The sequence below is a fragment of the Chelonia mydas genome, chromosome 1 (assembly GCF_015237465.2).
Source record: "Chelonia mydas isolate rCheMyd1 chromosome 1, rCheMyd1.pri.v2, whole genome shotgun sequence".
In the NCBI taxonomy this organism is placed as follows: domain Eukaryota; kingdom Metazoa; phylum Chordata; order Testudines; family Cheloniidae; genus Chelonia; species Chelonia mydas.
In genome coordinates this window covers 1,144,982-1,172,005 of record NC_057849.1, presented here as the reverse complement: position 1 = coordinate 1,172,005, position 27,024 = coordinate 1,144,982, and the positions used below count along the sequence as shown (strand labels likewise).

At 48.5% G+C, this 27,024-nt stretch overlaps 3 protein-coding genes across 3 annotated transcripts; 2 read left to right on the top strand and 1 right to left on the bottom strand.

Moving 5' to 3' along the window:
* Positions 1–214: 214 nt before the first annotated feature.
* On the top strand, positions 215–5,735 carry LOC119565125 (putative olfactory receptor 52P1). The gene is made up of 2 exons (XM_037889546.2): positions 215–339; positions 4,670–5,735. The coding sequence occupies exons 1-2, from the start codon at positions 215–217 to the stop codon at positions 5,733–5,735; spliced, it is 1,191 nt and encodes a 396-aa protein (XP_037745474.2).
* Positions 5,736–16,756: 11,021 nt separating this feature from the next.
* Positions 16,757–17,704, top strand: LOC119565123 (olfactory receptor 52M1-like). Its single transcript, XM_037889544.1, has one exon. It carries the CDS (start codon positions 16,757–16,759, stop codon positions 17,702–17,704), a length of 948 nt encoding a protein of 315 aa, XP_037745472.1.
* Positions 17,705–25,862: 8,158 nt separating this feature from the next.
* On the bottom strand, positions 25,863–26,816 carry LOC119565124 (olfactory receptor 52K2-like). Its single transcript, XM_037889545.1, has one exon. The coding sequence runs from the start codon at positions 26,808–26,810 to the stop codon at positions 25,863–25,865; it is 948 nt and encodes a 315-aa protein (XP_037745473.1). The 5' UTR covers positions 26,811–26,816.
* Between the last annotated feature and the right edge of the window lie 208 nt (positions 26,817–27,024).

The window sequence follows — 27,024 nt, the reverse complement described above, 5'->3', positions numbered from 1 at the left end:
CTATCAGAGCAGCCAATTCCTCTCTGACTCAGCGGAGAGCCCAAGAGTTCTCATCTCCCTTTGGGAAGGTCCCTTAATTACTGTTTACTCCTAAAATTGGATAAATAGCACAGAAGAGCAGACAGCCCTGTCTCCAGCCTCTTTACATTCAGATGCAGATTCCCCACTAGACGCTGAGTGTTCCCCACTGGGATTGCACAGAGCTATATTATAAATGGTGCACACCCCTGTGTCGGCTCTCGGCGTGGGATGCAGCTGCAGATGCTGGGCTGAGAGCAGTGTGGGACACGGCTACCTGAGGGGGATTCCCAGAAAAGACGCTTCCATCTCAGGATCCAGGTACCATCTCTTGCTGAGGAGCTCACCTGCTAGACAAACCGAGTGCAGCGTGTGCATGATGAGAGAAAGAATAGGTCTGGGGTCCTTTCTGATCTGCACAACCAGTAAACATCCCATGACCCTTGCCACAGGTGATGAATTTGCTCCAGTATCACTGGCCAAAATGTCCCTCCTTGCTGTGCACCCCCGCCCTCCCCGGCTGATGGCCTCCAGCTCTGAGGTGGCTGCATTTCAGTGGCACAGTGGCTCCTTCAGGAGGAAAGGTGTCAGTAGATGGACAATACAAGGCCAAATTCTGAGGCTGTGGCCCATGATTTGCTCAGACTCCACTGAGGTAAAACTCCCCTTGAAATAAAAATTGATTAAAGACCTCAGGAGCCAGCTGTGTTAATGTGCAAACACTGTCACCTCCTGCTCTTTCATCTCAGGGCTCTGACTCTTAACAGGGGGCTGTTACCTGACTTTTATCTGCTGGAAAGCATGGAGGTGCTAGGGCTCCTCACTGGAAAAATTATAACAATTTTTCAACATGGGCAAGACATCGCCTTTCCTAGCTTCATTCGAGAAGTCGGCTGAGCTGTTATGTCTGAAACTTTCAAAAAACAATTCAGCCGGCAGCAGACACGCAGGGTGGGAAATATCACTTCAAACGGTTAAAATTTGGCAAACTTATAAGCAAATGAAACTTAAGGTCTTCTAATGGAAGGTGTCAGAGAGACTTAACTCACCATGGTGCCACCAGCACCATCGACAATGGCCCATCCATTTGTGAATCCCATCCAGCTGAGCTCTGTGCTCCAATAAGGTCAGTGGCAAGGAGTTCCAAAGGCCAGCTATGGATTATGTAAACAATTTTCTTTTCTCCGTGTTATATGTTCAGATTTTCAATGTAATTGAATATTCCCTTGTTCACGTATTCTGAGACAGAGTAAATATAAATGTCTGATCTTTATCTTTTCTTTATCAATTGAGTCAAAGGGTTCAACATCAGAAGGCAGCATTAGATCATCCTGTCTGACCTCCTGTATAACACAGGCCAAGAAATTTTACCCAATTACCCCTATGTGGAGCTCAATAACTTGTGTCTGACTAAGGCCTGTTCTACACTAGGATTTTACATTGTACAATTACAGAGCTACAGGGTGAGAAGGGACCTCAAGGTACATCTAGTCTCACTCCCTGCCATGATGCAGGATTTGTTTTGTTTAAACCATCCAGGAGAGATGACTCTCCAGCCTCCTTCGGAGAACCTCCAGCGAAGGAGCTTCCACGACCTCCCGAGGCATCTGTTTCACTGTCCTCCTGTTGTTGCAGTTAGAAAGTTCTTCCTGAGATTTCATCTAAATCTGCTCTGCTGGAGTTTGAACCCATCGCCTCTTGTCCCGCCCACGGTAGTGAGACAGAATGACTTTTCTCCATCTTTTCTATGGCAGCCTTTCAAGGATCTGAAGACCGCCGTCATGTCCCCTCTCAATCTCCTCTTTTCCAAATTAAACATACCCAGTCCCTTCAGCCTTTGCTCGTATGGTTTGTATTCCATCCCTTGGATCCTCTTCGTCTGTCGCCTCTGGATCCTTTCCAGGTTCTCTACATCCTTCCTATACACTGGTGACCCAAACTGGACACAATGCTCCAGCTGAGGCATAACCAGCGCTGAGTAGAGGAATATTATCACCTCGGGTGAGTTGCATGCTGTGCCTTTGTTAATGCAACCCACAACTGCATTTTCTTCCTTTGCAATAGCAAAAAAATCCACACACCAGAGAGAAGCCGCTGTATCAACCTAACCCTGATGTGGACAGTATGAGGTTGATGGGAGAATTCTTCCATCAGCCTAGTTACCACCTCTTGGGGAGGTGGATTACCTGTGCTGATGGGAGAACCTCTGCCATCAGTGTAAATAGTGTCAAAACAGAAACACTAAGGCAGTGCTGCTGTAGCATTTTAAGTGTAGAGAAGCCATCAAGCAGATCTTCCAGAAAAGTGTCCAGTCTGGAGCCCCGGACATGCAGAGTTGTAGAATCCACCACTACCCTTGGCAGTTTGTTTCAATGGTTAATCACCCTCAGTGCTAAACATTTGGCCCTGTTTTCCTGCTGGAATTTGTCTGCTTTCAGCTTCCAGCCATTGGGTCTTGCTCTGCCTTTCTCTGCTTCACCAGTGTTTTCACCCCATAAAAGTCTCTGCTTGATCGTCTTTTTGATAAATTAAATATGTGATGCCCTTTACGTCTCTCACTGTCCGGCATTTTCTCCATCCTCCAATCATTTCTGTGGCTCTTTTCTGCACCCTCTCCAATTTTTCAACATCCTTTTTGCAATGTGGACCCCAGAACTGGACACAGTCGCTTTCACCAATGCCCTGTGTAGAGGTAAAATCTTTCCTCTGCTCCAACTCACCACTCCCCTGTTTATGCATCCAAGGATCACATCAGCCCTTTTGGCCACAGCATCACACTGGGAGCTCACGATGAGCTGGTGTCCACAATGACCCCTAATGACCTTTTCAGGGTCCCTGCGTTCCATGATACCGTGCCCTAGTCTGTGGGTCGGGCCTGCATTGCCTGTTCCGAGAGAATAACTTTTCATGTGACTATATTTAAAAAATGTTTTTGTACGGACCCAGCTCTCCAAACACTCCACATCAGCCAGGGTGCCTGCCCTGGGCTCCTCATTGTAACCACTCTGACAACCTTTCGGTCATCCGCAAATTTTATCTGCAGTGATTTTCTATTTGCTGCCAGATCATTGATGAAAATATTGAATAGCATCAGGCCTAGAACTGATCCCTGCAGAAGCCCACTAGAAAGACCCCGGTTCACCGCCACTGACAATGGCTTTCGGAGATCTGTCAGTTAGCCAGTTTTTAATCCACTTTACAGGTGCTCTACTGACATTGCAGACTGTTCATTTTTCATATGAGTGTTTTCCCTGCTGAATCCCATGTCTCAGAGAAATTGAAGTTTCTTGCATCTGTGCAGTTCCCTTGACCAGCCAAACGTCCACTCTCATTAAAGGATGAAATCAGTTGTATTTGACAAGACCTCTTTCCATAAACCATCTTGGTGACTGGCGTTAATTATATTCCTCGACTTTTTTTGAACTAATCTGACACCAGCTTTTCCAGTAAAAAGAAAAGGAATACTTGTTGCACCTTAGAGACTAACCAATTTATTTGAGCATAAGCTTTCATCAGTTTGAGCATAAGCATAAGCATAAGCATAAGTTAATTATATTCCTCGACTTTTTTGAACTAATCTGACACCAGCTTTTCCAGTAAAAAGAAAAGGAATACTTGTTGCACCTTAGAGACTAACCAATTTATTTGAGCATAAGCTTTCATCAGTTTGAGCATGAGCATAAGCATAAGCTTTCATCAGTTTTCTTGTTAATTCTCTTCAGCTTTGGGGAATTAGAGCTTTTGAAGCACTAAGTATCTATAGATATTACTGGTTGGGAACTGTTCTCTTTTTGTCCAAATGAATGTAATCAGTTCTATTCTTTATACTCCTTTCCTCTATCATCTGCCCCCTTCTTTGTATCTTCTCTAAACTAAATAGTTCCAGACTTTTCAGGTTGTCCACACATGGCAGCTTTCCCCATTCTCAGAGCCTGTCTCAGAAATCCCCTTTATAATGCTGTATCCATTTTAGAGAATTTTTTGAGGGTGAACAAACCTGAGCACATATCCAGAGCAGGTTATTCTTCATCCCATTTCTTAGGCATCCAAACATTGTCTTTGATTTGTCCGCTACTGCAAATGAGAAGGTGTTTCCATTGAGCTGCTTTCAATGACGCCCGGGTCTTTTCCCTGAGGTGTGTTAGAATCATAGAATCATAGAATCATAGGGTTGGCAGGGACCTCAGGAGGACATCTAGTCCAACCCCCTGCTCAAAGCAGGACCAATCCCCAACTCGTTGGGTCTTCTAGTTGGGATGTTTCCCCCTGGCACATGTCTTGGCAAAGGTTTGGGGTTTTTTACATGCTCAGATTTTGAGTAACTGGTTGAATGGGGAACTCCCTACAGAATGGACTTCCTAGCCTGGCTTTCAGTGCATTAAGGAACAATGCTGGATAACCAGTATCCACACTTGTGTTTCCTGCTGGTGCTTAGTAAGGTTCCCACACCACAACATGTAGAATTATTGACACATGGAGAACCATCAACTATGGAATTGGCATTAGTAGGGTCAGTTGTTCATAATTCATTTCTCTGAGTAACGAAAATGTCATTTTTCAGTGTGTGAAAAGTGAACAATCTGCTTCACCCATGAGAACGGCCTCCAGTAGTACATGTAATGTCTCATACTAACATTGTCTCTCCACCCAGGCATATGCATTGCGACCATCACGCTAGAGCCTGGGCACATACAAGAAGTCAGGGGAACCTACGGTACACGCCGGAGACACCGTTCTGCCTCAGAGTTGGACACCTTCTCCCCTACTCCATGTCAGATTCCAACACAACCGACTTCACCAACCCCTCCACCTTCATTCTGCTGGGCATTCCTGGACTTGAAACAGCCCACATCTGGATCTCCATCCCCTTCTGCACCATGTACGCCATAGCTGTCTTGGGGAACTTCACCATCCTGTTCATTGTGAAGACGAAGCCAATCCTCCATGGGCCCATGTACTATTTCCTCTGCATGCTGGCCATCAGCGACCTGGTCATATCTACGTCCATTGTGCCCAAAATGCTGAGCATCTTCTGGTTCAATTCCCGGGAGATCGATTTCAGTGCCTGCCTCACCCAGATGTACTTCATTCACTGCTTCTTAGTGATGGACTCTGGGATCCTTGTGGCCATGGCTTTGGATCGCTACGTGGCCATCTGTGATCCCCTGAGATATTCCACCATCCTAACAAAGCCCATGGTGGCCATGATTGGCCTGGCCGTGGTGCTGCGTGGTGGCATGCTCATACTGCCCTATCCCTTCCTGGCCAGACAGTGGCCATATTGCAGAACCGCCATCATCCCCCACACGTACTGTGAGCACATGGCCGTGGTGAAGCTGGCCTGTGCCGACATCCGCATCAGTAGTTACTACAGCCTCTCTGTGGCATTCTTGGTGACCGGTCTGGATGTGTTTTTTATTGCTGTGTCGTATATCCAGATCCTCAGGGCCATCTTCAGCCTCCCCACAAAGGACGCCAGGCTCAAGACTTTTGGGACTTGCGGCTCCCACCTCTGTGTCATTTTAGTCTCTTACATCCCAGCTCTCTTCTCCTCCCTCATGCACCGGTTTGGCCACAATGTGGCCTTGCATTTCCACATTCTCATGGCCAACGTGTACCTCCTGGTGCCCACCATGCTGCACCCCATCATCTACGGGGTGAGGACCAAACAAATCCGGAACAGGCTGCTCCAGCTACTTACTTATAAAGGGATGTAAAGTTTTCTCCTGGTGCTCTGGCTCTCACACCGAGCTCTGTGCAGAGCTGGCTGGTGACATGGTGCTGGGCCCTCTTCCCTGAATCACTTACTGGAGAGTCAAAGAGACATTAAATCCTTTCCTGACCTTACTGTGCTGATTCCGCATGACAAACCGGGGAATAGGTCTATGTACAATTCAGTGGGTTGCCACCTCTCTAACTGCTGGTAACTGGATCCTCGTAACCCTACCCCTTCCCCCTCCTCTTCTGCCAAGGCTCTGACCCTGCTTCACCTCTTCCTCCCCAAGGCCCCGCCCCTGTCACTTGCTCCTCTGTTCCTCTCCCCCTGTCACTTTCAAGATCATTTCCACCTCCCTCCCCTACCCCAGCTTACAGGGGAGCATTTCAGATTTTGGTGGGGGTAACCATGATTCCAAGGGCTACTTAGGTCTTGAAAACTCTAGTTTTTTGGCAGATGATTTAGCAATCAGCTGACAGGAGCACTATATCTAATTCTGATACAAAAGAAAGAAATTTACATAAGTATTAAGCCCACTTAGCTCTAATACTAACATGTTCTGACATCTTGTGCCAAGTCACTTAAGGGACACTGGTTAGGTTTAAAATATAACTGTACATTCTTACTTTGTTACTAACTCTGCAGAGAGAGAGAGAGAGATCCCACCAGGACTCCTGCGTTCTATCTCAGCTCTGGGAAGGGAGTGGGGTCTAGTGCATTACAGCAGGGTGGAGGGGAATAGATACATGTAGGGTCTCTATAAGAACATCAGAATATCCATACAGGATCAGACCAATGATCCATCTAGCCCAGTATCCTGTCTTCTGACAATGGCCAATGTCAGGGGCCCCAGAGGGACTGAACAGAACAGGAAATCATCAAGTGATCCATCCCCTGCTGCCCTCTCTCAGATTCTGGCAAACAGAGGCTAGGGACACCATTCCTGCACATCCTGGATAATAGCTATTGATTGACCTATCCTGCATGAATGTATCTAGTTCTTATTGGATCCATGTTATAGTTTTGGCCTTCACAACATCCTGTGGCAAAGAGTTCCACAGGTTGACTGTGAGGAAATACTTCCTTTTGTTTGTTTTAAATCTGCTGCCAACAAATTCTATTGGGTGACCCCTAGTTCGTGTGTTATAAGAAGGAGTAAATAACATTTCCTTGTTTACCTTTTCCACACCTCTCATGATTTGACAGACCTCTGTCATATCCCCCCTTAGTTGTCTCTTTTCCAAGCTGAAAAGTCCCAGTCTTATTAATCTCTCCTCATATGAAGCTGTCCCATACCCCTAATCGTTTCTGTTGCCCTTCTCTGTACCTTTCTGCACACGGCATTCAAGGTGTGGGCCTACCAGGGATTAATATAGAGGCAATAAGATATTTTCTGTCTTATTATCTCTCCCTTTCTTTATGATTCCCAACATTCTGTTTGTTTGATTGCGCTGCACATTGAGCAGATGGTTTAACCCTATTTACACACAATAGGTTGTATGAACTCTCTGTACCCTGATACCTGTGGGCTTTTCCTGAACTCTTCGCTCATGCTCCTTGTACCAGGGGGCAGAGTAGTAGTAGGATTTTATGTTTGTATTTTATATAAATTAAAGTAAAAAATAAAGAATAATAACATAGCATGAATTAAATGTATTTGGTGTATAATTTAATTATATCCTGCCAGCGACCTTTTTTAAATATCAGAAAGGAATGGTCTAATGGGCCATTGGTAAAGATGCATCAGCCAGAATCTGTGTCTGAGTTGATTTCAAGGCAGTAACAGACCTTTTAGAGTCACCACTTTGTTCTAGGTTTAGTATTTTAAAATAAGTAAAAGAATGCAGTAATTGTTTTTCTTGTGCATTGCAATCTGATGTTCCTGTTGTTAAGGAAAAGTTAGCACATGTGGCTTACCCTCGGCTTTCTGACTTATGCCCGTCACCCCCTTGCTTGCCAATTAGCCGTTCTTTCTGTCCAGGTGACAAGCCTCATGGGGGGAGGACTTGGGTAGCCCTTGTAAGTGAGAATATTTAAGAAAAGAGACCAGAAGGGCTGGGGGCTAGTTAAAAAGCCCACCCTCCTTGTTAATTTGGTAGTGAAACAAAACTGGTGCTCATGGAAGGGACAGTTCAGAAAGAAAAACAGGATCAGGCCCAAGCAGGCAGGCAACAAATAGAGAGATTGGAAAACAGGTTGGAAACTTGGAGGTCGTAGTGGAAAAAGAGGAGTAAATAATTACAGGAATGGAAAACATAAATCCCGGAATAATACTTGGAATGGTAAAATCTAAGTTAATTGGGTGTCCTTTTGGGAAATAAATAAATAATTTAAAAAAGAAAAGTAAAAAGTTAACTCTGTAGTTGCTGGAAAAAATTAAGCAGTTGAACTTTGTGAAATACTGGAAAGAAAAAGAATTCTTGGTTTCTTTGCAGCCATTTTTGAAAAAATGGGCCCTTTTCCAAAGAAATGCAATTATACAGTGCTACTTAATTAATATCTTATTAGGCTCCAAGGGGCTACAATAGCTGGTGTCTTCCTTTTCAGGTCTCTGTGTGTTTGACAGCAGAAGTTAAAAGTAAAAGGCAATCAAAAGTCTGGTAAAGTTTATTGTGCCCTTTTTAAAGTAAGAATCTTTAAGCTGTGGATCCAAAAGCAAGCCGGAAAGCATTTGTTTTAATGTAAATTACCTAACTGATAAGGTAGAGGCCACTGAAACCTGGGCTGCCTATAAAACAAATACAAGAAAATATGGGTAATTCCTCTGTTTTGCCTTCAATTAACAAGGGTATTTGTATAAAAAGGAGATATTTTAAGCAATGACTGACTGCCCAAAAGGGGTAGATCTGTGTTTTTTTGTCTTTCAGAAAATCAGAGAAAACTGATGCCAGCTGAAAAGCAATTCAACATCTCATGAATTTACTGGCACAATAGGAATTCTGTTCTGTGTTCTATGTCCTGTCTTGTGGTGTTTGTCTTGTGGCCAGAATTGCTGTGTTTAATTTTTCATAGGACAGTTTAGTTTAAAACTAAATAGAAGGGTTAAATCAAAATGCAGATACTTGTTTTATTCAACTTGGAATACAAAGTGTTTGGATAATATCAGAAAAATGTGATATACTAAAGTTTAATACATTTGCTTAAGTAAAAAAAAAAAAATTCATTGGCCGGATCTTTTAATTAAAAAAAATGTTGTTAAAATTTGCACACCAACAGTCTTTGAAAGCAAGGACATGAAAGGTTAACCCACTCTCCATATTATACATGGGATCCTTCTGGCTACGTCAAATTTCTAGCCAGAGGGCTGGGGAGGGAGGAAAGCTATTGGACATCAGAGGTTGTACCAAGTGGACTCCTCAAAAGTGGGTGTGCTTGTCCTGGCTTGTTGCTCCAAAGCTCTGTAATAAAGTCATTTTCCTAGAAGGGTGTATGTGGCATACATTAAACAATAAGACTAAAGTGCTGTATAATGGGCAATGTACATGTGTTCCTTTTTAAACAAAGGCGTATAAGTAAAAAGTGAAAGTTTCCTTTGCAGGTTAATAAAAGCCAAAAATGGGAAAAGAAAAAAAATGGAAGACGACCTAATTCAACGCTGTAGCTGGCAGGCTCAGTCCAAAGATAAGACACTGGCCTGCCCAAGGACACTACTCACAGCTAGGATTTGGCTAACAGCCAAGAAAGAGGGGGGCTTGAATGTGCCCAAGCAGCTGTGAGATCTGCAACATGCTGCCAGACATTAATGAAACGTGTTAGGTCTCTGTGTTTACAGGTGAAAGGAATCCTGCTTCAAGAATCCTGAGCAAACCTGCCATTTGTTAAAACCAGGTGACTGGGTCTACATAAAGGTCCATCAAATAAGACTACTCTGGCCCCATGCTGGAAAGGCCCTTATTAAGTCCTGCTAATTACCAACACCGCTGTGAAGTGCCAAGGACTGACTGCCTGGACCCCTGCTTCTTACTGCAAAAAGACCCCTCCACCTCGAGATGACTTCACTTCGACTACTGATCAGCCTGTCCCTCCTTCTGGGTTTTTTTTTTCTTTCCTCCTTTTGGACAGCTGGGAAAAGGACAAGGTGAAGTGCTAGTAACCTCTCCCTTGTCCACTGACAAAGCTAACCTGCATTCAGTATTTGTTAAAGAAACCAAAGCACTACAGGGTGACGTGCTAGTAACCTCTCCCCGTATAATGCAAAACCGTGACTGTTCCAGGAAAGAAGAAGAAACGCCTGCTTTGCTGAAACCACCAAAATCCAAAAATTCCTGACTGCAAAAGACACTGAGAATTGGCCTTGGTGGCAAAGACGGAGCATTGTACATTGGCAGGGAGGAAGTTGCGGGACGTACTCTTGGGAATGTGAAGTGAAGTGGTGGGGTGGGTTTATTCCAGAGGCTGGAACCTGTGCTTGTAGGCAAGTATGAATACCAAAAACGCTTTACAGCCACGCACATTACTCCCACCATCTGCCACCACTCCTTTGCAGGTAAAGGTTCCTGGATCCATCATAGCTATGTTAAGTTGGCGCTGGGACCCCCACCCGACCCTGACAAGCCATTGGATGAGCCACTTCACAAATGAACACCACGACCAACCCATGGACTAAGCTTTCCAGCTACTGGGACCTTCACAGCCCACCAGGACTTCTTGTGTTCCTGTTTATCAGACTTACATTGGTGGTGTTGTTTTTTGTATGATATAAAGGAGGATGCCAACATTGGTATGAGAGTAACAGCCGTGTTAGTCTGTATTAGCAAAAAGAAAAGGAGTACTTGTGGCATCTTAGAGATTAACTAATAAATAAATTGGTTAGTCTCTAAGGTGCCACAAGTACTCCTTTTCTTTTTGCAAACATTGGTATGGTTTGCCTGGGGGGTTCCTCTCCCTATTCCCAAGTCCAGTACAAGGATGGGAGGGCAATAGCTTTTTGAATTTAACCCGTGCCATAAAACAGAGTGTAAATCAAACGCAGTGTTGGATTTGTATTCATACCCCCACATATTTGGGTCAGGGGGTCCCATTGGTAGGGGTACCTATTCCCCTTAATCGAACACTCCAAACTAAGCTATGGGCAAACACTACATTTAACTGGAATGTTATGATCCAAAGATGGTCTGTTAATATGGTGGCCCAGGGTAATTATGCTTTATGTGTGTCACAACGTAAGGGCATAGAAAATACAGTTTTTGTAGGAAATTTTGTGGGGTGTAAGAACACCACCCAAATCAGCTCTGGTGTGGGAGGCCCCTCTACCTACTCCAGGACCCCGTGGCCAGTCCCCGAGGGGTCTGGCTGGTATTGGTTATGCAATTACACAGCCTATAAGGTTCTCCCAGCAGGATGGTGTGGTACATGTACCTTAGGGGCTATAGTACCCGCCGTGACAGTACACCAGAACCTGACCCAGGGAGAGATCCGCAATCTAGTATGGAGGGACCGACGAAGTATTCCTTTAAACCCCCTCTCTCAACGGCCCAGAGGCTTTCACTCCTTTGTGCATTGGTTTCTGCCATGGTTGGGAGTAAGAGAGCTAAAAAAAGCTATAGTTAATATTTCAGCTGCTTTGGAACTAATGGCAAATGCTACTGCAAATGCTCTATCTGCCCTTCAAATTGAAGTCACCCAGCTATCCCAAACTACATGGCAAAACCGCCTAGCCCTGGATTATCTCCTTGCAAATCAGGGCGGGGTTTGTGCTCTGGTCAACTCAAGCTGTTGTGTATTTGTAAATCAGCACCATAGGGTGGAAACTGACATCCACATCCTCAAGCAACAGGCAGCCCTATTCCACCACATCAGCCTCGACAATACCAGTGCCGGATTCCAGGAGGTCTGGGACTGGCTCATCTCATGGCTACCAGATGTGGGGACTTGGAGACGGCGTATTTTGTATTTACTTTTTTTGACTGTTATTGTTTTTGCATTATTTTTTGTATGCCAACAATGCTGCAGTATGTGCTGTCGGCAGTTGCTAACCCTGCAGCACGGTTACTCAGCCCCGATATAACTTACTGACTTACAAAAAGAAAGGGAGGACTGTTAAGGAAAAGTTAGCACATGTGACTCCATTTTGGTTTGGGGCCCACCATTGTTTAAATGCCAGCACATCATGCACCAGGAGGAGTGTTCCTTAGATACTGCATTCCTGTGAAAATCCTCCTCCTTGTCTCCAGCTGGCCTTGACTCCCGGTATCTGTTCTTTGTCAGTCCCTAAACTCTGTATCTCCTGGCCTTTGATGTGAGGCCTCCCATCCTGATAATAAAAGTTACTGATGCATGGCTTTAGGACCATGCTGTGTAATTGACATACTGGTTTAGCACGAGGAATGCACCAAGCAGGGATAGGTGGTAGATAAGACAAGGGTTTGTTTATTGGCTAAGGTTTCTGATGCATGAGGGCAACATGCTTTGCTAAGAGGTATATAACTTTGTATAATCTGTATTCGGGGTCCCCTCCTGGCTAGCAGGGGGGCACCATGCTTGAGCGTAATAAACTTGGTGTTTTTTGGGAACTCTGCAGTTGTGGACTTTGTTTATGTGCCTCAGCCTAGATTAGAACCGTGCGTGTCCTACCAGGTGTAATTCGCAGCAGTTGTGTGCGTGTCCTACCAGGTGTAATTCGTAACACTGTTCAAAAGTCCTGTGTAAATCAATTCTGTGTTGTGTGTGTCTCGGGTGGGGAGATGGGGGAGTAACTGCACTCAGATGGGTGGTTACATAGGCTGCTGGGTGGGTGTGAGACAGTGGAAATGCACAGTCCTGCCCTGGCTGTGAGAAGTGTGTCCTGGGTCTTTAAAAGCAGATCACGTGTTCGGAGGAACTAGATTGGGGCTAGCGAGAATGGGCCATTGAGTGGTGGCTGCACCAGACACACAGCTGGGAGTGCACATGTGACGTTATTGACATAATCTGTAACCGTATAGATAACTGTTGCAACCACTGTTATATATTCACAGCAAATATTGTACAAAGGTTGTTGTGTGAGGTGTCTATGGAAAGGTTATGATTTCCTAATTATGATGATTCTTTCTGTATGTGTGTATCATTTGTGAAGTTAAAGTTATGAATATTGGCTATGTCCTGGTATCTCAATGCGTTCTGATTCCAAGAAGCCTTCGTAAAGCATTTGGTCAGCTTCTTGAGAAAGGAATTTTCAAGTTAAGTCCCTGTGGAAAGATGAGGCCCTGAACCATAAACCCTTCGTATCGGAGGCCCGGTATGAGGCCTGAGTCCTGAACTAAAGTGATGGTCAAGACCTTGCTAACATAAAGCAAAGTTAGGCTGGGAACCAGAGGCAGGCCCTGCTCACAGAAGTTGGCAACAAGAAGGCTGCTAAAAGCACGTAGACACATATAAGCACTAATAAGATGAACGTGTGCCAGGATGGCACCAGAACATCCTGGTACGAACACCTCCCACAGAGATAACAAGGAACAGGCAGACCAATCCTAAAGACAGGGTCAAAAGGACAATATGATGAATAGACTTGTTTGTTCGAACCAGCCTGTACCAGGGGAGAGGCAGCACCCTAGAGCGTAGAGGGGCTGTACCTCAATACATCATGAGTGATGTGTAACCTATTTGTACCTGTCTACAAGAATAAACTTCTGAGTGGTTGTCTTTGTCTGGCCTAGGGAGCAGTGGAGAGTCCCACCACGGACTAAGCCGGTCCATTGTCGGGGGGCACATATTCGTGGTATGTCCGGTAGAGTCTATAGGGAACTATTCCTGTGCTTCATTTGACAATAAACCTGGCCGGGTGCCTTCGTACCTTGTCGGAGTCTGTGGTCATTGGGGGTTCCCTCGGGGTCTCCTGTGTCAGCAATCTGCAGAGCCGGTGCAGCACACATAGGGAACACGCACGCAGCCGACTATTGTCATCATCAAACTAGAGCAGAGCACCACACCAGTGACGACTGACTACAGTGCCCAATCAAGAAACACTTAACTGACAATAGACCTTGGGAGACTCCAATCCACATAAGAAGTCTTCCTGGGGATGTTCAAGATGGCATGTGGGCAATGGCTGCCACCTGGAATTGCTTGTATGACTTGTGGTTAGCCAGTGGGGTGCAACCAAAGTCCTCTCTGTCTGGCTGGTTTGGTTTGCCTTAACAGTAAAGAAACCTCAGCCTCGGACTGTAACTGCCCTGCTTGAAGCAATTTGTCCTGAATTGGGTCTCTCAGTTGGGTCCCATCAGAACCAGCATCGTTACAGTGGCGTAGTCGGCAGGATCCACAGAACCAGGTCAATTAAGCTTTGGGGCAGAACCCCACGCTACCCAAATCTGAATTTTGGTAGTGAGAGTCTGGTTGGTTAAAGAGCAGTTGCAATGGGTGAGCGAAGAGCATATGAGGCCTTGGCAAAAAAGCCCTGGAAGATCTGTGCTCAGAAAAGGGGATAAGCTTTAAAAAGAAAGCTACAAATCAAGGACTGAGAGATCTGTTAATGTCCAGTGATCAGAAGGCAGGAGCACAGCTCTTACCTGATACTACATAGAATATCAGGGTGGGAAGGGACCTCAGGAGGTCATCTAGTCCAACCCCCTGCTCAAAGCAGGATCAATCCCCAAATGATCAGGTAAGATGAGCTATTACCAGCAGGAGAGCAGGCGTGGGGCGGGGGGAACCTTTTGTAGTGATAATCAAGGTGGGCCATTTCCAGCAGTTGACAAGAAACATCTGAGGAACAGTGGGGGGGCGAGGAGGGGAAATAAACATGGGGAAATAGTTTTACTTTGTGGAATGAAACATCCACTCCCAGTCTTTATTCAAGCCTAAGTTAATTGTATCCAGTTTGCAAATTAATTCCAATTCAGCAGTCTCTCCTAGGAGTCTGTTTCTGAAGTTTTTTTGTTGAAGAATAGCCACTTTTAGGTCTGTAATCAAGTGACCAAAGAGATTGAAGTGTTCTCCAACCAGTTTTTGAACGTTATAATTCTTGACGTCTGATTTGTGTCCATTTATTCTTTTACGTAGAGACTGTCCAGTTTGGCCAATGTACATGGCAGAGGGGCATTGCTGGCACATGATGGCATAAATCACATTGGTAGATGCGCAGGTGAACGAGCCTCTGATAGTGTGGCTACGTGATTACGCCCTATGATGGTGTCCCCTGAATAGATATGTGGGCACAGTTGGCAACGGGCTTTGTTGCAAGGATAGGTTCCTGGATTAGTGGTTCTGTTGTGTGGTGTGTGGTTGTTGGTGAGTATTTGCTTCAGGTTCGGGGGCTGTCTGTAGGCAAGGACTGGCCTGTCTCCCAAGATCTATGAGAGTGATGGGTCGTCCTTCAGGATAGGTTGTAGATCATTGATGATGCGTTGGAGAGGTTTTAGTTGGGGGCTGAAGGTGATGGCTAGTGGCGTTCTGTTATTTTCTTTGTTGGGCCTGTCCTGTAGTAGGTGACTTCTGGGTACCATTCTGGCTCTGTCAATCTGTTTCTTCACTTCAGCAGGTGGGTATTATAGTTGTAAGAACGCTTGATAGAGATCTTGTAGGTGTTTGTCTGAGGGGTTGGAGCAAATGCGGTTGTATCGTAGCGCTTGGCTGTAGACAATGGATCGTGTGATGTGGTCAGGGTGAAAGCTGGAGGCATGTAGGTAGGAATAGCGGTCAGTAGGTTTCCGGTATAGGGTGGTGTTTATGTCACCATCGCTTATTAGCACCATAATGTTCAAGAAGTGGAACTCTTGTGTGGAGTGGTCCAGGCTGAGGTTGATGGTGGGATGGAAATTGTTGAAATCATGGTGGAATTCCTCAAGGGCTTCTTTGCCATGGGTCCAGATGATGAAGATGTCATCAATGTAGCGCAAGTAGAGTAGGGGCATTAGGGGACGAGAGCTGAGGAAGCGTTGTTCTAAATCAGCCATAAAAATGTTGGCATACTGTGGGGCCATGCGGGTACCCATAGCAGTGCCGCCTATTTCAAGGTATACATTGTCCCCAAATGTGAAATAGTTGTGGGTGAGGACAAAGTCGCAAAGTTCAGCCACCAGGTTTGCCGTGACATTATCGGGGATACTGTTCCTGATGGCCTGTAGTCCATCTTTGTGGGAATGTTGGTGTAGAGGGCTTCTACATCCATAGTGGCCAGGATGGTGTTTTCAGGAAGATCACCGGTGGATTGTAGTTTCCTCAGGAAGTCAGTGGTGTCTCGAAGATAGCTGGGAGTGCTGGTAGCGTAGGGCCTGAGGAGGGAGTCTACATAGCCAGACAATCCTGCTCTCAGGGTGCCAGTGCCTCAGATGATCGGGTGTCCAGGATTTCCAGGTTTATGGATCTTGGGTAGCAGATAGAATACCTCAGGTCGGGGTTCCAGGGGTGTGTCTGTGCAGATTTGTTCTTGTGCTCTTTGGTTACTCGATTACAGACCTAAAAGTGACAATTCTTCAACAAAAAAACTTCAGAAACAGACTCCTAGGAGAGACTGCTGAATTGGAATTAATTTGCAAACTGAATACAATTAACTTAGGCTTGAATAAAGACTGGGAGTGGATGTGTCATTACACAAAGTAAAATTATTTCCCATGTTTATTCCCGCTCCTCGCCCCCCACTGTTCCTCAGATGTTTCTTGTCAACTGCTGGAAATGGCCCACCTTGATTATCACTACAAAAAGTTCCCCTTACACTCTCCCCTGCTGGTAATAGCTCACCTTACCTGATCACTCTCGTTACGGCGTGTATGGTAACACCCATTGTTTCATGTTCTCTGTGTATATAAATCTCCCCACTGTACTTTCCACTTCATGCATCCGATGAAGTGAGCTGTAGCTCACGAAACTTATGCTCAAATAAATTGGTTAGTCTCTAAGGTGCCACAAGTCCTCCTTTACTTTCTGCTCTGCCAGCTGCCCCCAAGAGCTGCAACAGCGACCAATCTGCTTCACCCATCGGGAAAGTATCCAGTAGGGCATGTAGTGGCTCATATTACCATTGTCTCTCCATCCAGGCTTTTGTACTGCGAACATCACCCTTGGCTCTGGGAACGCCTCAGAGTTGAACACCTTTTCCCTTACTCCATGTCAGATTCCAACAAAACCGACTTCACCAACCCCTCCACCTTCATCCTGCTGGGCATTCCTGGCCTAGAGGCGGCCCATGTCTGGATCTCCATCCCCTTCTCCACCATGTACATCATAGCCGTCTTGGGAAACTTCATCATCCTGTTCATTGTCAAGACAGAACCAAGCCTCCATGGGCCCATGTACTATTTCCTTTGCATGCTGGCCATCACCGACCTGGTCCTGTCTACATCCACCCTGCCCAATATCCTGAGCATCTTCTGGTTCAATTCCAGGGACATCGATTTCAGTTCCTGCCTCACCCAGATGTACTTCCTTCACTGCTTCTCAGTGATGGAGTCTGGGATCTTCGTGGCTATGGCATTTGATCGCTACGTGGCCATCTGTCATCCCCTGAGACATTCCACCATCCTGACAAACCTCGTGGTGGCCAAGATTGGACTGGCCTTGGTGCTGCGTGGCGGCATGGTCGCATTGCCCTTTCTCCTCCTGGCGAGGCAGTGGCCATATTGCAGAACCAATATCATCCCCCACTCGTACTGCGAGCACATAGCCGTGGTGAAGCTGGCCTGTGGCGACACCCGCGTCAGTAGTTACTACGGCCTCTTTGTGGTACTCTGTGTCAGGGGTCTGGATATGATTTTTATCGCTGTGTCCTATATCCAGATCCTCAGGGCCATCTTCAGCCTCCCCACGAAGGATGCCCGGCTCAAGGCTTTGAGGACCTGCAGCTCCCACCTCTGTGCCATCTTAACCTTTTACATCCCAGCTCTCTTCTCCTCCCTCACACACCGCTTTGGCCAAAATGTGCCCCTGTATTTCCACATTCTCGTTGCCAACATGTACCTCCTGCTGCCCGCCACGCTCAACCCCATCATCTACGGGGTGAGGACCAAACAGATCCGGGGCAGGCTACTCCGGCTCTTCACTCATAAAGGGATTTAAAGTTTTTTCCTGGTGCTCTGGCTCTCAGACTGAGCTCTGTGCAGAGCTGGCTGGTGACTTGGTGCTGTGCTCTCTTCCCTGAATCACTTACTGGGCAGTCAGGGAGACATTAGACCAGGGGTGGGCAAACTTTTGGCCCAAGGGCCCCATTGGAGTTGCAAAACAGTATGGATGGCCTGTTAGGGAAGGCTGTGCCTCCCCAAACAGCCTGGCCCTGCCCCCTATTCGCCCCCTCCCACTTCCTAACCCCGAATGACCCCCTCAGAACCCCCCCCCATCAATACCCCCCACTCCTTGTCCCCTCACCACCCCCTTCCGGGACCCCCCACCCCTAACTGCTGCTCTGGGACCCCACCCCCTATCCAATCCCCCCTGCTCCCTGTCCCTGACTTTCCTGACCCCCTATCCACACCCTGCCCCCTGACTGGCCCCCCAGGACTCCCACGCATATCCAACCCCCCTGTTCCCCATCCCCTGACAGCGCCCCCCAGAACCTCCACCCCATCCAACTGCCCCCTCTCTCCTGACTGCCCCCGGGACCTCCCGTCCCTTATCCAACACCCCCGCCCTGCATTAGACCCTTTCCTGACCTTACTGTGCTGTGTCACTGCGACAAACTGGGGAGTCGGGCAGGGTAGATCTCATTGGTTTGCCACCCTTCTCATTCCTGATCACTGGACCTCTGCAAATATAAGAACATAAGAATGGCCAGACTGGGTCAGATCAAGGATCCATCCAGCCCAGTGTCCTGTCTTCCGGCAGTGGCCAGTGCCAGGTGCCCCAGAGGGAATGAAGAGAACAGGCAATCATCAGGTGATCCATCCCCCGTCACCCATTTCCAGCTGCTGGCAAACAGACTCCATCCCTTCCCATCTTGGCCATTGACGGACCTTCTCAACATGCTCTGGCAAGGAGTTCCACAGGTTGGCTGTGTGTTGTGTGAAGAAATACTTCCTTTTCTTTGTTTTAAACCTGCTGCCTATTAATTTCATTTGGTGACCCCTAGTTCTTGTGTTATGAGAAGGAGTAAATACCACTTCCTTATTTCCTTTCTCCACACCAGTCATGATTTTATAGACCTCTCTCATATCCCCCCTTAGTCGCCTCTTTTCCAAGCTGAAAATGGAAGCCGTTCCATCCCCGTAATGATTTTCATTGCCCTTTTTTGAACCTTTTCCAATGAAAATAAATCTTTTTTGAGATGAGGCGACCACATCTGCACGCAGTATTCAAGATGTGGGTGTACCAGGGATTTCTAGAGAGTCAATCTGATATTTTCTGCCTTATTTTCTCTCCCTTTCCTTGTGATTCCCAATAGTCTGTTCGCTTCCTTGAAGGCCGCTGCCCATTGAGTGGATGTTTTCAGAGAACTAGCCACCATGACCCTTGGATCCCTGCCTCTTACCCCGCTTCTCCCCACAAGGCCATGCCCCTAGTACACATCTTCCCTCAAGGCCACAGCCCCTGCTCCACCTCCTGCCTCTTTGCCCCACTCCCTTTCGGCCTCTTGCCCCAAACGCCCACTGCTGCTGCTCGCTCTTTTTCTCCCCTCCCCGTCACTCGCTGGGTCACCTCCACCTCCCCGCCCCCCAGTTGGGCTCCATCTGCTCCGGGGCTGGGACGGGAGCTGCTGCAGCCTGGCAAGGAGCCTGCAGTGAGTGCAGCGAGGATGCCGCCTTGGGGCCGACAGCCAGTCGGGATCGGCGAGGGAAGCCAGGAAGCCGTATAAAAGCAGCTGAGGGGTGGGAGAAGGGCTGTGTGGGAGGCAGAGGAGGTTGTGCATCACACAGCTTGTGGGCCCTGAAGCTCAGCTACAAGGTCCTGAGGGCAGAGACCATTGTGTGGCCCATTTCCTTAGCTTTCAGCTCCCTTGTGTTCCTCCCAGCTGGTGGCCTGCAGAAGGCAGGGTCCCTGCAAAGGGGATGGGCTGGGAGCCCTTTGTCCTGAGCCAGGCCTCGGGAGCAGGGCAAGGGATCAGCTTTGAAGCTGGGAGGACAAGAGCTGAGAGAGGCAGAAGGATCAGCCCCTGCATTAGCTGGGAAGACGGGATGCTGGGCAGAGGTGGGGTGGCTTCCATAGCTCACAGGGCAGGAGATAAACTGCCCACCTGACATTAGCCCGCTATTTACACAGGTATACGGACACCTTATCTGGAACTGCAGGGGACGCGTTGCCCAGGGGCTGAAGCTGGACAGGGAAGCTGAGTCTAACGTCTTCTCTACATGACGCTTTTGATCACTACATTTAGAAGCTCTGTAGCTAGGCTGCTAGGCAGCGTTATCCCCGTGTCATGGATGGACTGAGTCCTGCAGAGGTAAAGTGATTTACCCAAGGACACACAAGGAGTCGGTGGCAGAGCTGAGAATAGGAACTGGGAGTCCTGACACCGCCACACCCCCAGCACCACTGCTCTGGCCATGAACTGGCATTGCTCCTCTGGGTTGTATGAGACACACTGAGGCTATTTCTGTCTCGTGATCAGTGGAGCTGCAGTTCTTAAACGGGAGGAATTTATTAAAGAAACTGTGGCCACAAAGCAGGTTTCCACACAGCTCAGTTTTCAGTCCCCTCTTGCTTGTTTCCCAGGGACGGCACGTCGCCTGGAACGCTGCACAGCACGTACAGCCCAACCGTGAGCTGCAACGAACCAAGGCCGGGCCGTGTGCAGCTCATTACGGCCCTTTGCTAGCCGAACACGAACCATGATCAATAGTCACCTTCCCTCCCAGCTCACCGGTCTCTGCTGATGCTTCACCTCCAATTAAATAACTTGGGCCAAATACTCCAATGGTGTCAGTGGGTGCAGGGACCCTATGAGCCAGGTCTGAGAAAGACCAAGCGATGGGTCAGCAGCTAGGGACTCATGGGCTATATTCTTGGCTCAAGACACTTCCTTTCATGCTGCCTCAGTTTCCCCATCTGTAAGAGGGGGATACCTCCTGGGAGTAGTGAGCAATAGCCTGTGAAGCACCTGTCAGCGGTGTCCATGTGTCACCGCGCCTCAGTGGGACACAGCCGAGCTTACCAAATTCAGAACAAACTGCTGAGAAACAGGGCAGTCTCAGCCCAGACGGCTGGTGGTTCTATCCTTAGATTATACCAAACCAGGAACAAACGCAAACATCTGTCTCACCACACTGGTTAACTAGAAGCCAAAAATGCAGTGTCCTGACGCATCCCAGCCCTTGGCTCACCACCCGGACTCTGGACCCCACGATGAGCTCTCAGTGACAATCTATTTCACCACCTATAGCGTCCTAATCTCAAGAGACACTCAAGGTTAAATAGTAAAAGAAAAGAAGAAGAGTTACAAATGGTTAATAGATCAGATACATCCAAGTGGTTTTTCAGTGTTCAGAGGTGACTTTCACCGCAGTGATGGAAGGCACTGCGAGCTTGCAAAAGCCTCTCTAGAAATTACACAAGCAGGCTGGGGTCACCTGTCCTTGTTGAGAGCTTCCTTGTTGGAAAGCCAGTGCAGAGAAGATGAGATGAGTCCAGGGTCACATGAGCGTATCCCAGGTCCTTACATGCTCTGATGACTCACAGGATCAGCCATTTCCCATATTCTTGTAGAGGCGCGTTTCTTCTGTGGCCCTTTGTGATCACTAAGTGTCCTCGAAGGGCCACCAACGTACCGCCTTAGCCACCCGAGGGGTGTTACCCAGGAACACAACACATAGAATCACAGAACTGGAAGGGACCTCCAGAGGTCATCTAGTCCAGTCCCCTGCCCTCCTGGCAGGACCAGCACCACCTAGACCAGCCCTGACACGTGTGTGTCCAACCTGTTCTTGAAAACCTCCACTGATGGAGATTCCACAACCTCCCTGGGCAATTTATTCCAGGGCTTAGCCACCCTGACAGCTAGGAAGTCTTTCCTAATGTCCAGCCTACACCTCCCTTGCTGCAATTTAAGCCCATTGCTTCTCGTCCTGGCCGCAGAGGTTAAGGTGTAAGATCCCGTAGATTGTCAATAATGACTTCAGACACAAAGCTGATAGATGCATAGAAACGGGATAATCATACTTGGCAAAAATGGCCGCATTCAGTCATACAGCACCACACCAGGGTCTCCTCCCACGACGCTGCTACAGCTGCCAGCCACCAAAGGACGGGGCGTTGCCCGGGTTCGAGCAGGGCAAGCAGCTGGGATGCTGGAGCCACTGGAGGACGGGTAGAGAGCAGATAAAAACCTGTGTTGCCCCAGGGAGCCTGCTCCTTGTACAAAGAGAAGAGGGGAAAGTTTGTGAAAGTGAGAGGTGAGTGTCCAGGAACTCGGCTTTTTCCTCCAAGCGTCGCCAGCCAGCCCCCCTGGCTTTGACCAACCGTAACTTGTGCTTGACTAAAGCATCGTCCAGAAAGGCGGCCAGGGCTAGATCCACAAACGCAGTTCGGGGCCGCTGCCTTTCTCAAACCCGGCTCATCTGCTGCCGGACCCTGCAGGAGCCTCGGCTTCCGCCAGGGGCCTGCACGAAGCCACCCGAGGGCTGACACTGCTCCTCCGCTCGCAGACACCGAGTCTGTGGGGGCCCCAGGGCTGGCGCGCTCATGGGAAAAATACCGGCTGCTTAGCACCTCTTGGCAGCCCTGTTCCCCTCGCTACCCCGGCGCGTCTCACCCCCCGGCAGCCCTGCCAAGCAAATCCTCCCCGGGCCTCCCACCCACCCCAGGAGGTGCTGGGAGGGAGGGGGAGGAGTGGGGATGGGGTGCACTTGAGGGAAGGGGCAGAAAGATGCAAGAAAGAGACAGGACGGGGTGGGGGACGGGGGAGCGATGGAGTGCGGGTGGGGGCTGGGGTGGAGTGGGGTTGAGCACTCCCCGGACAGAGAGGAACTCAGCTCTAATGCCACAGCTAACGAGCTGCGGAGAGTCTTCGCTCAGGCCTCAGTTCTGGTGGGATTCTCCAGCGAGGTGGAAGGATCAGGCCCTTTTCCTGCATGCAGAGCAGAGAGACCGTGCCAGGGAGGGGCCCTGGGACAGACGCCATCCAGCAGCTCTGGCCCTTGTCGCCAGTGGGAATGTTACAGTGTCTGATGACCCTGGACGGACCTAGGGCAGAACGGGGCAGCTCCTGGGGACCCCTGGGGGCCAGTCGTACCTGGGGCAGCTCCTGGGGACCCCCTGGGACCAGGCCATACCTGGGGTACGACGGGGCCAGTCATGGGGATCTCCGGGGCCTGGACGTACTGAAAGGATCAGACCCTTTTCCTGTAGCCATAGGATACGGCCTCTAGCTATCTTGTAAGGCCTAAAAGCCTACGGCCTTTGTCTGCAGCCACATTGAAAGGTGAACACGGCGCCCCTGTTGGGCTCGGACAGGAGAATTTGTTCAGTCTCATTCCACTGCTTAAAAACCCAGATGCTCTGTACCAGACAAATACCCCCAGTGAGCCAGATGGGCAGGCAGAGAGTTCAGCTCTTGCAATCAGGCTCCTTCCTCCAGCCATTCCTCTGCACCCCACCCAGCGAACAGCCCCGGCCGGAGTGGGAGTCCATCTCCCTCTTGGCATGCCAGAGAGACCGTGCTTGCAGTAAAGAAGTCAGGACTCCTGGGTTCTGTCTGTCATCCTGCCACTCAATCTCTGTGAGACCTTGGCTAAGTCACCTCTCCCCATGCCTCAGTTTACCTATCTGTACACTGAGGATACGTTCACAGGACTTTCCTTTGCTAGGTGTTTTCAAGAGCCTTCAGTGAAAGGTGCTGCACAGTCTGATGATCGTTACTGATGAGAATGACTGATCTCTGGTCCCTTAGCGACAGCCCCGTGTGTCTGCAGAGAGTGCTTGTGTCTCCCCTCAGCCATCTGTCTCCAGATCTGTCTGTCTACTCTCTACCCCTCCATCCTGGGCATTTACAAGGTATAAGACCCAATGGAGACACAGGTCTTATCCCTACTTTTCTTCCTAATCAAGTATAATTTTTATATATACACAAATACACAGAGCAGCCAATTCCTCTGTGACTCAGCACAGAGCCCAAGAGTTCTCACTTCCCTTTGGGAAGGTCCCTCAATTATTGTTTTCTCACAAAGCTGGATAAATAGCGCAGAAGCGCAGCCAGGGGAAGAGAGGCATTGGCTAGCGTGTCGCAAGTCACCAGCCTGTTTACATTCAGATGCCACGTCTCCGCCAGAAGCTGAGCGAACCCCCCTGGGGTTGCACAGAGCTGTGTTATAAACGGTGCGCACCCCTGTGTCTGCCCTCAGCGTGGGACACTGCTGCAGATGCTGGGGTGAGAGCGGTGTGGGGCACGGCTACCGGAGGGCGATTCCCAGGGGAGACACTTCCCTCTCAGGATTCACAGGTACCATCTCCTGCTGCGGAGCTCACCTGCTCGACAGACCTAGTGCAACCTGGGCGTGATGGGTCAGAGAATAGGTCTGGGGTCCTTTCCGCTCTGCACAGCCAGTAAAAATGGCAGTTGTGGGGCGCTTGTCTCCTTCACCTTTGCTCTGCGCTGCAGCATGTCCCGAACACAGCTCTGTTCCCACAAGCCCCGTGACATCCGCCCGTGGAATTGGAATGCCGATGACCTCATACACGGAATCATACCCCAATACAGGTTTAATACATGCCACTTTATTATTCTTTAGTTTTTATATTACATTATATAAAATACCACTGCACTGCCCCTCGGTACAAGGAGCATGAGCGAAGAGTTCAGGAAAAGCCCAGAGATATCAGGCTACAGAGAGTTCATACAATCTAACGGGAGTGAACAGGGTTAAAACTTCTCCTCAAAGTGCAGTGGCAATCAAGCAAACGAACAGAATGTTGGGAATCATAAAGAAAGGGAGAGATAATAAGACAGAAAATATCATATTGCCTCTATATTAATCCCTGGTAGGCCCATACCTTGAATGCCGTGTGCAGAAAGGTACGGAGAAGGGCAACAGAAATGATTAGGGATATGGGACAGCTTCATATGAGGAGAGATTAATAAGACTGGGACTTTTCATCTTGGAAAAGAGACAGCTAAGGGGGGATATGACAGAGGTCTGTCAAATCATGAGAGGTGCAGAGAAAGTAAACAAGGAAATGTTATTTACGCCTTCTTATAACACACGATCTAGGCGTCACCCAATAGAATTAGTCAGAAGCAGATTTAAAACAAACAAAAGGAAGTATTTCCTCCCAGTCAACCTGTGGAACTCTTTGCCACAGGATGTTGTGAAGGCCAAAACTATAACATGGATCCAATAAGAACTAGATAACTTCATGGAGAATAGGTCAATCAATAGCTATTATCCAGGATTGGCAGGGATGGTGTCCCTAGCCTCTGTTTGCCAGAAGCCGGCAGTGGGTGATGGGGATGGATCACTTGGTAATTCCCTGTTCTGTTCATTCCCTCTGGGGCACCTGGCATTTTCCACTGTCGGGAGACAGGACACTGGGCTAGATAGACCATTGGTCTGACCCAGTAGGGCCGTTCTGATGTTCTCATAGATACCCCAGATGTATCTGCCCTCCCCACCCCCGCTGTAACGCACTAGACCACACTCCCCTCCCAGAGCTGAGATAGAACCCAGGAGTCCTGATGGGGTCTCTCTCTCTGCAGAGTAGTAACAAAGTAAGAATATACATGAATATTTTAAACCTAACCTGTGTCCATTAAGTGACTTGGCACAAGGTGTCTGAACGTGTTATTATCAGAGCTGAGTGGGTCTAATATTTATTTAAGTTTCTTTCTTTTACATCAGAATTAGACACAGTACTCCCGTCAGCTAATTGCTAAGTTATCTGCCAACAACCTAGAGTTTTCAAGACCCTAAGTACCCCCTTAGAATCATGGTTAAAGTTGCCACCCCCAACAAAATCTGAAAATGCTGCCTTGTAGTTGTGGTGAGGGGAGGGAGGTGGAAATGTTCCAGTAAGTGACAGGGAGAGGGGAATAGAGGAGCAAGCGACAGAGGCAGGGGGCCTTTGTGGGAAGAGGCAAAGCAGGATCGGGGCCTTGGCAGAAGAGGTGGGGCAAGGGGTGGATACATAGACCTATTCCCCAGTTGGTCACACAGACACAGCACAGTAAGGCAGGAAAGCATTTACTGTCTTTTTGACTGTCCGGCAAGTGATCCAGGGAAGAGGGCTCAGCACCATGTCACCAGCCAGCTCTGCACTGAGCTCGGTGTGAGAGCCAGAGCACCAGGAGAAAACTTTAGGTTCCTTTAGGAGTAAGTAGCCGGAGCAACCTGTCCCGGATCTGTTTGGTCCTCACCCCGTAGATGATGGGGTGCAGCATGGGGGGCATTAGAAGGTACGCATTGGCCATGAGAACATGGAAATGTACCGCCACATTGTTACCAAACCGGTGCATGAGGAAGGAGAAGACAACTGGGATGTAAGAGGTTAAAATGACAAATAGGTGGGAGCCGCAGGTCCCAAAAGTCTTGAGCCGGGCGTCCTTTGTCGGGAGACTGAAGATGGCCCTGAGAATCTGGATATACGACACAGCGATAAAAAACACATCCAGACCGGTCACCAAGAATGCCACAGAGAGGCTGTAGTAATTACTGATGTGGGTGTCGGCACAGGCCAGCTTCACCACAGCCATGTGCTCACAGTACGTGTTGGGGATGATGTTGGTTCTGCAATATGGCCACTGCCTTGTCAGAAAGGGATAGGGCAGTACGAGCATGCCACCACGCAGCACCACGGCCAGGCCAATCTTGCCCACCACAAAGTTTGTCAGGATGGTGGAATGTCTCAGGGGATGGCAGATGGCCACGTAGCGATCCAAAGCCATGGCCACGAGGATCCCAGAGTCCGTCACTAAGAAGCTATGAATGAAGTACATCTGGGTGAGGCAGGCATTGAAATCGATGTCCCTGGAATTGAACCAGAAGATGCTCAGCATTTTGGGCAGGGTGGATGTAGACAGGACCAGGTCGCTGACAGCCAGCATGCACAGGAAATAGTACATGGGCCCATGAAGGCTCTGCTCCATCTTCACAGTGACCAGGATGGTGAAGTTCCCCAAGATGGCTATGGCGTACATGGTGCAGAAGGGGATGGAGATCCAGACGTGGTCTATCTCCAGTCCAGGAATGCCCAGCAGGATGAAGGTGGAGGGGTTGGTGAAGTCAGTTATGTTGGAATCAGACATGGAGTAGGGGAGAAGGTGTCCAACTCTGAGGCAGAACGGTGTCTCCTGCATGTACCGTACGTTCCCCCAACTTCCTGTGTGTGCCCAGGCTCTTGGGTGATGGTCGCAGTACAAATGCCTGGATGGAGAGACAATGTTAGTTTGAGACACTACATGCACTACTGGGGGCTGTTCTCATGGGAGAAGCAGATTGGTCGCTCCTGACACACTGAAA